This window comes from Penaeus vannamei, chromosome 40, assembly GCF_042767895.1.
Source record: "Penaeus vannamei isolate JL-2024 chromosome 40, ASM4276789v1, whole genome shotgun sequence".
Classification (NCBI taxonomy): domain Eukaryota; kingdom Metazoa; phylum Arthropoda; class Malacostraca; order Decapoda; family Penaeidae; genus Penaeus; species Penaeus vannamei.
The window spans coordinates 5950696-5963034 of NC_091588.1; the positions used below are offsets into that span (position 1 = coordinate 5950696).

At 36.0% G+C, this 12339-nt stretch overlaps 1 protein-coding gene across 3 annotated transcripts in view; it reads right to left on the bottom strand.

Moving 5' to 3' along the window:
• Window positions 1–284: 284 nt before the first annotated feature.
• Window positions 285–12339, bottom strand: part of LOC113816539 (CTD small phosphatase-like protein 2-A) — a 62783-nt gene continuing 50728 nt past the window's right edge. For all 3 annotated transcript variants that reach the window (XM_070117532.1, XM_070117533.1, XM_070117534.1), the window contains exons 2-10: window positions 10812–11064; window positions 9999–10204; window positions 9771–9867; window positions 9012–9303; window positions 8465–8544; window positions 8110–8283; window positions 7241–7470; window positions 6758–6884; window positions 285–6422 (exon numbers count right to left, since the gene is read on the bottom strand). In XM_070117532.1, the coding sequence (XP_069973633.1) occupies window positions 6264–6422; window positions 6758–6884; window positions 7241–7470; window positions 8110–8283; window positions 8465–8544; window positions 9012–9303; window positions 9771–9867; window positions 9999–10204; window positions 10812–11064 (1618 nt within the window). In that variant the 3' untranslated portion in view covers window positions 285–6263. The remainder of the gene's footprint in view (window positions 6423–6757; window positions 6885–7240; window positions 7471–8109; window positions 8284–8464; window positions 8545–9011; window positions 9304–9770; window positions 9868–9998; window positions 10205–10811; window positions 11065–12339) is intronic.

The window sequence follows — 12339 nt, forward strand, 5'->3', positions numbered from 1 at the left end:
CTGAACTGTTGGTATTAAATATGCGTATCAAAGCAGACTCGGAACTCTTGATAATAATTCGATTGTTTCTTTACATTGTAGCTTTTACATGAAAGCTTATTTTTTATTCACCTGCCAGCTCCTGCCCTGTCTCAGAATAGTAAAAATATATACATATATACATATTAGTGACAAAAAACTATGTATGCAAAGCTTAGTTTTTGCCAAGAAATATCTGTCCATAATCCGTATAATTTTTGATAATGACTGCCTTTTCTGTGATGAAGGAAGTAATGAAAAACATCTCACTTTAAATGTTGTGTACATAGTGACAGTGGCATTGAATACAGACACTAATAATAAAACTTAACATATGCACTAATTTGACCAGACAGACTTAGGCTAGTCTATATGTCATGAGATAATGATTTTTCTTTCATATATTACAACAGGCCAGGCCAGAATTACAAATGATCAACAATTCAAAAAAGATAAGAACAATCATACACATGAAGCATACTCTGATATAAAATTTTATATGTTATCATTCTACATCTTCAATTTCCAAAAATAGATGTGCAGAGTTATATTTTCCACGAGTAAAGTATCTGGAGTAATTCTGACTCTAGCCGAACATTTGTACTTTTCTTCACATCACGCCTGTGTCACAGTACAATCAGCATTAAACAGTACACCATCAGCATCTTCTGTCACAGTACACTCAGCATTGAACACTATACTGTCAATACCTGTGCCACAATACACTAATTGGGGGAACAGCATCATCCCATTTCACAGCAGTCATCTGTGATTAATTCCTGTAAAAATCCACAGTATTAATTCAAGATGCCTGAGATACTGTCGCATATGTACTCTTGGTGATGCACAGTATACTATCACAGTACAGTCAGTGATGCAAAGTATACTGCATCTGTATGCATACCATCTTGAACAATGTAAGAATTTATCCTTTGATGAAAATAACATAGCATGTAATAATTAAAATGAAAAAGAAACCTATGTAAGTATTTCTCTCTATAAAATATTTTCTTAACTGAAGGGCTTCCACTTGTGAACCTTTTGTCATGAATTTACTCTAGAAAGAAAATAATGCGAATCTATTTTGGTTTCCATCATGGGGAAAATATTACTAAACTGTAGTTCTTTTGGAGCTTAATTCATCCACAAATATCTTCTCTGTACATATTCTCTTTCTCGTAAGTCTGCTTAAATCCTTCTACTAAAACTAAATATACATTTTCATAACATAGAATAAACATTACTTGCATTACTTAGCATGTGAAACTGCAAAAGAAACTTTTATTAGATCCTCTTTTAAATTACTCTGAACTTCAATACAAAGTTAAGAATAATAAAACTTTCAATAAGTGTTAATTTTAAATAACAAGAACAAGGCTTGTATTTTTTACATAACCAACAGAAATATAGACTAACATGGGCACACCACAGGTGATTAACAGTCACATATATCATTACATTAACCTATCAACTGAATGAGAGAATAAGAAAATCACATTTAAATGAAAGAGACAGGCATACTTCATGATACCTATATTGGTCTGTTTTACACTTCAGTGCTGAAACAATAAAGGAAAAATACATACATACAAATATGTATCCATGTGTCTACATATAAGAGATTGTGTGTGTGTTGGGGGGGGGCAGAGAGCACATGTATATAAATATACAATTACAAATATATATACATACTTACTTGTATATATATACATGTGTGTGTGTGTGTGTGTGTGTGTGTGTGTGTGTGTGTGTGTGTGTGTGTGTGTGTGTGTGTGTGTGTGTGTGTGTGTGTGTGTGTGTGTGTGTGTGTGTGTGTGTGTGTGTGTGTGTGTGTGTGTGTGTGTGTGTGTGTGTGTTTGTTTGGGGAGGGGGTTATGTTTACATAATGTATGTATGTATATGTGTCTGTATGTGTACATATGCACACACAAACACATACATGCCTCCAAACGAACTCAAATAAAGTAATATCATATACTCTATGCATGAAAATGACAAAATATAGACTTCTAGAGGCAAATTAACGAAATAAACTTTTGTCAAGAAAACTGCAGTGATATAATTCACCATTCACTGGGATTGGGATTCCTTTCCTGCCATCTTCAAAAACTTACGTTAAACAGTACACAAAAGATGTTCTAGTAAAACCGAGGAAACAGAAAATAGTATACCTGATAACTGAATTATATTCTGATTAGGGAGAAAAATCATAATAGAAAATTCAAAAGCAGTGCATGCAATTTCTGCAAATTAAAGGCCAATAACTCCTAATAACAAAGAATAACAAGTGTATTCTAAATAAACATTTCAAGGTACCAAATACCAATTTCCTTTCAGATGAAAAAAGTGATATCACTAAATTAGTGAATTAATAATGTACCATAAATATTGTTACTATTGCTATCATTACTACTATTCACATATTATTAATAAAAGTAATAACAGTCACAGTTATGAAAGTAAAAAAACAAGAAATTCTTCTAGTAAAAGATGAATAAAACTAAATGCTTGGCACATATAAAAACAAAATGCAGACTGGCATTACTGATGGTGCAAAAACACTATGTTCAGACCATTAGCACCAACTACTTTCAACAGTGCATAAATCTCAAAGAAAACAAATAAATACATGAAATTAAGACCTGCACAAAGTTTAAAAGCACTTACTATTCCAATACTTTCTTTGAATTATCCTTCTGGTAGCCACAAAATATTGTAAACTGAAAAATATCTTTCTTTGTCCTCACCAGAAGTCAAAATTAATGACAAAAATTCATTACTTGACACTGTCCTCTTTTAACCGTCGGGCTATGAAAACTTTTTTTCAGATCTGTTGTCAAGGAAGCTGCACCTCGCAAAGACCATCCTGTGTTTCTTACTATGTACAAGAGAATGTAACCTGCCCTTATAATACTTTCCTGTGTAGCATTATCCAAATAAAAAAATATATATGTATATAACAATCCACTGATATCTCGATACCTTTGAAGTTAATTTGTGCAATAGAAGAAACACAGTATCATGTAATAAACGTGTTCCATTAACAAACCTTTAAATTATTTGTTCTAACAAAATTATCTGAGATACTTGTTATCTCTTTGTACGTTCTGGTCAGTCAAGCTACACTGACCTGTTTTCAAAAAGGTAAAAGCTTACGTGTGTAAGTGTGAGTATTTGTGTATGCTTGTGTTTTACAAAGACAATATCAAATCATGAATAAACACTTGAGAATAGCATTGTCAACTTCCTGCACAGGTATCATGTAATCTTTCCCTACAAGATTCCAAACTCAAACGGATATTGGAGAAGCTTGAACCCTTCACTAACAAAGTAAATGAGAATGTAATGATTTCTTCTGTGAGTATTCCCTTAAACAATACTCCTGGCCATAGCCTATTTATTCTAGTTTGGTTTCTTCTTTCCTTGAGGTAGAAATTTACGCTGGATGGTGATGCATGCCCCAATCTTATGTGCCTCAATTTGGATGGCAGAAACACTCACTCTGTTCCTTCCTTCACACAGAAATCAACTGTTAAACTGCACAAGGGAGACAGAAAGAATGAAGAAGAAAACAACAAATCATCTGGGAACCCAAACAGAGCCAAATTAACCACTTCTAAATTCACTACAAACTCCTACATAATATAATTCTTTACTATGTACAACTAAGCCCCTACAATCAGAAGCATTTGTTTTCATACAATTTGTAAAACTGATCAATACATATGAAAGCCTTCATAAAAAATGACATCTGATAAAACTTTTCATAACATTAATTCATAAATTCCTTCTATCACATACTCTGTAGCTACTTGTCAATGGAAACCTATGTTGCCTGTTTATTCCATTGCATTCTCTAACTTATGCTTTTAGCACTGAAGTCAAACTTCAATAACACTTTGAGAATGGTTTCAAGCTTTCAATGAAATGTGAGCCTATAGACTTTTAGAAACTCATCTATACAGTAACTTGAAATTTCTGTAAACACTTCTAACTTCATCTGACTGTTTCAATGACACTTTTGTGAGTTACAGTACATGAAATGTGGAACATACATATACATATACATACAAATGTACATACATAAATGATGCATATATACAGGCTTATACACGAATCAAAATGTAAGAATGAAAGAATAAACTGATGTTAAGAGACATTGGCAGAAAAAATAGTTTCTTTTATCAATGAAAAAGAATCTTAAGTCATGTATAATTCATTTATTTTATTTTATTTTATTTATAGTAATTACTATCATAATTATTAACAGTGTAAATTATTTTTATGTACAATTTGAAAAGTGACAAGACTGTCAATCTCTCTTTAAATTATTATTCTTAATCTTACATGAAATTTATATAATCATTTATCTATTTATGAATGTATTTAGATATTCTCTTTTATTCACTCCATTTTCTTCATACTCACATTCCTTCTCCTCCTCCTCCCTTCCCTCCTTCCAAGCTCTCTGCAAGATCTCCTGAATCCTCCAACCTTGTCTCTCCCTTCGACCACAGTTTCACCCAACCATATAATTATGCACTGAGTTCTTTCAAGCAATCTACTGGCCAATATTATTTTGCAAAGACGCTTAGAGTGCAGGCTCTGTGATTAACAAAGAGACTAGATCAGAGAGCGAGCAAAAAGATAAAATGAAAAAATATGAAAAGGGGTTCACTGGTTTGATGGGTTGGCGCAGGTTAGGCGACTTCCTCGTTATTCAAAGCATGTGAGATTCCTGTTTAAAGACACGCTGGCTCTACAAATGGACTATAGGGAAGGAAGACTACTGTGGCAGAAAGGAGAGGAAGTCGCAATTCCAAGATATGTATTTAAGACCCAGTAAAGGTTTCTGTGGAGGGAGAGCCACAAGAGAGAAGGCAGACGAGATATGAAAAGAAATAAGAGATCTGAATTTGTACAGTTGTGGTATTAAAGAAAAGAAAGGAAAAAAGGAAGAAAGAAAGAAAGAAAGAAAAAAAAAAAAGGGTCAAAAGTACTAAAAGGAGTGTGTCAATCTGCCTGCAACATCAGGCAAACAGAGAGAAAAAAGATGCTACGAGTTTGTTCAAGAGCCGGTAAACAATACCTGCGAACAAGACCAACAAAAAAATAAGATGCAAAAGATAACCAGTTTGACCTGGTCTCCGCAAGATACATACAGATATGAATGGGGGAAAACAAGATCATATGTACTAACAAAAGGGTGATTGCATGTATAAATCAAGTCATACATACACACACTTATTCACATATGTACCTCATGTTTACGTATATGCATGGATTACATGAGAGGGTGACTGTGGGATGGACTCTAAGAAGCAGTGATGAATTACATACAGAATGTATCTCCCTTCTCAAATACACCTTAATATGTTTAATATAAGCTAATGATTTATTTTTTGACATGCATATTCTTAGTTTACTCTACATGTTCACAGCTCTCAACTGGAGAACATCCAAGCCTCAAGTCTTAGTTTATGAGCACTGAATGCCAACTCCGCGAGGGCCACTGGAAAAAACTTTAAAATTACGGGATAAAATGGTACTATCGAGCACTATTTGGAGGCTCTTTGGCTAGTGTCTCGGACTCTGCATCAGATGCATATAGTGTTTCCTGCATCCACGCCACTATTTACACGTTACCAAATCATATCAGATATATAATAATTGTATCTGCTAATCCACACTTTCTTTTTCTTTAGTTTTCTCCTCCTTTTTCTATTTTATTTTCTTTGTTTGCTTAACCTAGTATAGTCTTTTCCAACTTGTGTCACTCATACTCAGTCCATCATTGCTTTTAGTCTTGTTCTTAATGCATAGTTACTAGAAGTCACTTCCTTTAAAGCAAGTGAAGAATCATTTGGGATATTCTTGGTCAAGTGTTAATACTTTATAACTGCACTTGTGTCATGTTTTCTGTCGCATTTTTCACTGGGGGATTCACTGTTAACAGTTTTAGCAGATTTTCAAACACATCCTCTTGCTAAAACTTATGCATGACTTGTGTGGGGAGGGGGAGAAAGATAATAAAAAAGAAAAGAAAAAAAATAAATAAATAAAATAATAATAATAAATAAATAAATAAAATAAAAATAAAAATGAATATGCCAACATAATAATAAAATGCAAAATAATAATAATGGTAACAATATCAAATAATAACCGAAGTGACAAAAACTTTACAGTGTGGACCTATTGTACTACTATCAAATACAAGTCTGTTGTCCGCAGAAAGGCGATACTTAGTCTGGTGGCAAATATGTCTCCAGTTTGTACTTCTCGCGAATGAAGGGCCGAACGTCGTCCTTGTCGACTAGGGACTCCAGGAAGGGCACTAGTTTCTGCAACTCTCTGTCCTCCTTGTCCACAAACCAGCTCTCGATGGGTATTCCATTGTTGATCTGGAAAGTACATATTTGTTTTTATTAATTGCAAAGAAATAGAGGGTATGGGGGGAGGGGGCAAGAGACAATACTTAGGAAATGGCAGAAGGGAGAGAGGAAGAGAGGGAGGGAGGGAGGGAGGGAGGGAGAGAGAGAAATGTGTATGTGTAGGGGGTGAAGAAATGATTTAGCAAGATGGAAAAGGGCAGAAAAGGTAGATGGAAGGGCTGGATGACAAAAAGGAAGAAATACAGAGGAAAATATGGAAAGACAATTTCAGAGTTACTCTTAAATGAACATACAACATAAAAATTAACATTCTCCATGTATCACCAAGTACGAGACCTACATACCTGGTAACCGAATGCTTGCGGTGAGTTGTCTATAATTATGGTCTTGGAGAGGTCACGCCCCAAGATGGTGAGATCCTTCACATAGTTGCCCTGCACACAGACACAGTGCTCACGGAACAGCCGATACCTAAGAATAGGGACGATACATCATACTTTCTTTTTCTTTGTAAAAATTTTGCACAGAGCTCAATGAAAAATGGAATATATAGACATTAACCCTTTACCGAGCACACATCTTAATTACCTCATATACATACATGTATTTAAGTCATCATATATGGTTACTTGCCCGATAAAGGGTTAAGAGAAAAAGCAGAGATGAAGATTATGATTAAATCTACAAATCAGTATGAAATTGATCAGAAGTGAAATACAGGAAAGCAGGTGGTGAGGAGGAGGAGGAGGAAGAAGAAAAAAAGAAAAAGGAACTCGGTAGAAGAATTAATGAAGACTAATAGCACTCATTACTCCCAAGATACTTACTTGATCCACTTGCGCTGTGGGTCTAGCAAGTTCATGAGCTTGTCTGCATACACCTTCTTGCTGGCAGTGAACAGGATAACCTCATACAATTGTGACACGTGCTCTAGAAACTCTCTGAAGAAAGGTCGTGTGCGCACGAACACCTGGTAGTTGACATCCTGGAACACCACTGGGAAGCTGAGTGTTGCATCTTCAAGCTCTTGAAGGCTGCAGTGTACTAATGTTTCGTCCTGTCAAAATAGAGAAAGATGTTGGAGATGAGGGGCCCCTCAAATTTGTTATATTTTATGTAACTATCCCTATCCTCTTTCCATCTTACTCATGAGCATAGCTATATGTGTCATAGAAATCCTACCCTTCATGAGCAAGTGGACAGGCCGGCTATACACAGCAAATGCCAGGCCAGAAAGGCTAGACAGATGCCACTTGTAGTCAGAATGAATAATACATAGAATATATAAAATCACAATGTCATAACCCCAAAAAGGTAGGTCTGTTCAGAGCTTCTTATGTGCAAAGGATGGGGGAAAAGCAATGCCCAGTACAATACAGGACAGTGATGGGAAAATCAGCTAATAAAATAACATTTACAATTTCCTAAACTGTCCTAAAAGGTGAGAAAGAGGATAGAGACTCTAAACTGTAATACCAAATGAAAAAAAATTATGATAAATAGCAAAACGACGTCTGCTCCTTTTGCCCTTGGAAAAAAATAAATCCAAAAAATAGGTATCATCATTCATCATCTTATAAAGGTTAAATACTAGGGGAAAATTACAAAATGCAGAAGGAAGAGAGGGTGAAGAGGAACTCGGGAGTAGACAGAAAAGAAGTGACGGAAAATCACAACAAAAAGGTTCAATACAAACCAGATCTAAGACAAGGGTAAACTCTGGTGAGCTTCGTGTTTTCAGAGGCAACGCTGGATTTCTGGCACGCATCTCTGGGGTGAGAGGAGGCAGGTGTTTGATGAAGAAGTATGGGTCGAACGCCTCCCATTCCTCGTACCCTTCATCGCAGGAGGTCTCGTACGCCCCTCCAGCCTGTAATTTGGTGTTTTAACTTACATATTCATCAACACTGGATGTATACAGGACCTGGGATACTCAAGTCAAATAAAAATTTATCTTCATTGCTTACATTTTCCCAAGTTTCATTCATAATGAAGAAAACAACAGGCTAAAAAAAAAAATAAAGAAAGAAGAAAATTAGAAATGACAATACCTCATAATTTTCCTTGTTTTCCTGCACTGCACACTGTGAGACTTGCGCAATCATCATGTCTGCCTCCTCGGGATCAAGACCTGTAATTTGAGATACAAACACTAAAAAATTATGGAAAAAAAAAATATATATATATATTGCTTTAAATTACAGAAAGAAATATGGAAGTAGGAAGAAAGACTTTTGGAAAGTTGATCTATTAATCCTTGTGAAACTTGCTCCAAAAATAATAAGTCTTGGACAGGGTTGTCCTCACTTTCCCAAAATTACAATTCAACAGTAATTCCATAAATTTGACTTCTAAACATAAAATCCAAACACATGACACATGACCTATTATTCTTCTTTTCCTTGTTACCCTATGCTGATTTTCTAAAATGAAATAAAATACTATTGTTAATTATCTATACTGAGAAATCAAATGTAGGTAGTTTACACTTTCTAGTTTTAAACCTGATCATATCTAGGATGTGACATTTATGTAAAATGGCACGAGACATTTGCCTGTTTGTGTTGAATTTCTATCCTCAGAACCCCAAAGCCTTACCTTGAGGAGAATCTGGTGTTGGGGGATCGAGGATGTGCGGAATATCGAGCTGGATCCGCGTGGAGAGCGGAGTGAGCTCGGAGCCCCGCGAGGCATCCTGACAGAGCCGTCCCTCTAGGCTGGCCTTGTCCTCCTCTTCCTCCAACTCCTCCTGGACACGCTCGATTGGGTAGGCATCCTCCACAGAAAGAGCCGGGGAGAGTGATGGAGGTGCAGAGTCCACCGAATACACAGGCGAAAACAGGGATGTGTCCATTGCTGAATTCTTCATCTCTTGTACATCCTTCAACATCTGTGAGAATGAATGTTGTAATCAACCACTGAAAATATACTGTGCTTGATATTCATGAATGCTGAACATGAACAACGTATGCTATATCAAGCAAAAGTAATGTAACTTTACATGGGTCTTCTATGTATGAAATTGTAATTGGTGAAAATAAAAAACACTTTTTAACATATACTCTGTCTCACTGTAGTTGTACTCTCCAATTCTCTCAACACAGAAAAGGGATAGATTTATGAGAATCCAAGTTTGCATCAATATTTGCTTGCCAGCACATTATACTAATACTAATAATCATCGTCATTAATAATCATAAAAAATGCTGCTGTTGAGGATAAATAATAATAAATAATAAATAATAAATAATAAACAATAACAATAATAATGATAGTAATAATAATAAATTATTATTACTACAATAAAAAATAATAACAATAAAATAAAAAAACCTATGTATTCACACCTCTACCTACCTTTGATGCTTCGGGGAGATGTGGGATGTGGTGATGACGGTTATGCGCACGTCTAGGGGAGTGAGGTTTATAGTCTGCTGGAGACTCGTTCTGCCGCCTGATAGGAACAAAAGAAAATAGAAAATACCTTCATGAACTCAGATTATCCTTATTCACAACCCAGGTTTCACATAAGAGCATACAAGTTTACATATATATCTCCATAAACTATGCTGCTGGAGGACTTACTTGCTAACTCTAAGGGGCCTCGGTTTGAGCAAATTCGTAGACACAATGTTGTTATCTGAATCAACGACTGGAGCTGCGGAACTCACGCTGCACTTGGAGTACTTGTTGGGATAGCGCCGGGCACGCAGGGGTGTGTGCTGAGATACCGTTATATTGACGACACTGTTGTACTGAGCAGGGGAGACCACTAGATTCTCATTTTGTTCCTGTGGTTGATACGAGCCAATAGAGAAAATTAGTATCATTAAAAGCACCCATGTGAAGTCATGCATTAGTAATTAAGCTATTAGCAATGTTTAACCAGAGTAATAATAATGATATTGCAGTACAACTGTCTTTGTTTTTCATCTTGCCATTGCTTAAGCTGTCTATAATATTAGCAAATAATGTTCAACTATTCTTACAAAATATGCTTGCACCAGAATTCAAAAGAAATTATTATAGAAAGGATATAGTTTAACCCTTTGGCCTAGGATGACATGAAATAAATGCCATGTCTTTTGAGACTTTAGTTTATTGTGTATATTCATAGTAATTAATCACCAAAGAGTCAATTACTAGTCATTCCTATCTCACCTGTTTACACTTTTTTTTTTTTTGTAGATAATAAAAAAAATATTATTAGGAGCCTTTGAAAAACTAAAAATCACAAATATCAAAGAATGGAGAAATCAGGTGAGGTCCAGTAGGGTCTACAAAGTTTTCTACAAAGATTCTTATGTGGTTGGGCACTTGTGGAAACTACAACAAAATGTACCCATAGCCAAAGGGTTAAACATAAGGGCTCACTGCCCCCTGACCACCCATATTCACCTCAAAAGTGTGGCCAGACTTCTTGACCGCTCGGTGAGATCTCGGAACTCTAACCGGAGACTTGAGTGGCCGGCTGGCGGAGAGGGCTCTGGGTGGAGCGGGTGAGAGTGGCGTGCGACGGTGGTGGATCCTGCTGTTACCGCCTCCTCCTCCGCCCCCACCACCACTGTTGCTGCTGTTGCTGCTAACAGGGCTGCTGCGTTGGCGACGGCTAACACGGTAACGCAGGTTCATCCTCAAGTCTACCACATGCCTGCGGAAGGAAAAAATGGCAAGTTAGTATGGAAGGGCAATAATCAATGAGAAGTCCTTAATTACATTTCTTTTTACAGTGGATAAATGTATGGAAGGAATTCAAGTGCGAAAGAGAGAGAGAGAGAGAGAGAGAGAGAGAGAGAGAGAGAGAGAGAGAGAGAGAGAGAGAGAGAGAGAGAGAGAGAGAGAGAGAGAGAGAGAGAGAGAGAATAAAAAGAATTATGGTGTATGAAATTCAGTATTTGTGTGTGTGTGTGTGTGTGTGTGTGTGTGTGTGTGTGTGTGTGTGTGTGTGTGTGTGTGTGTGTGTGTGTGTGTGTGTGTGTGTGTGTGTGTGTCTGTTTCTATGCATGTGCGTGATTATATGTACATGTACACCTATATTTATTTGCATGTACATAAATACCTGTGTATAAATATAAATCTAATACACAGATATAGTTGAACTGGAATATTCTAATTAGTTAGATTTACTGAACACATGAACAAATGCTTTAGCCAAGTGATGGTCAGCCTTGTTCGATAATGAGGACATGTTTACTCCACACAAATGTGAAAGGTAAATTAATTGGCTACACTCATAAATACTGAGTATCAAGAGAGATCTGATTTGTACACCTTTCATGCCATTACATACATGAAAAACATACAAAAAATGCAAATGCAAACATACTACACACACACGTGCACACACTCACCCACCCACATATCACCCATTACAATTGCTGTAAGAATGGAGTAGAAAAAAACTAGCAAAAGTATCAAGAGTTAAATTTCTGAAAATAATCAAGAAGTATAATAAAATGTAGCTTTCAACCTTTCCAGATTCCAATAACATAAATTCTCAATCATACAGATCTTAAAGTAGGCAAGTGATGTTTTCCACAACTTTGGTTTTGTTTGAAACACACCTTGCTAAATTTCACTTATATATATTAGCCAAAATGAAACAAAATAAATATCCTATCAAACGAACTAACTCAGAGAACTGCTGCAAAGTGAGCAATGGAATAAAGGTTCATGTACCAAAGGCTGAAGTGGAAACCTGAAAGGATTTCAAGTCTTATATAACCCTTTTTTGCACTGAATTTCTATATATTTTTCCCAAACATTTACTAATCCCCACATTTCCTGTGGCAGGGAATAAAAGGGCACGTGGAAGCTATTCATGTACGAGAAACTGCTAATCATCCATTTACCTTGACTGAACAATGTGCTTTCAATTCACAACGAAGATATGACATGGACATTTAATTGTTGGGGCAGTGATTTG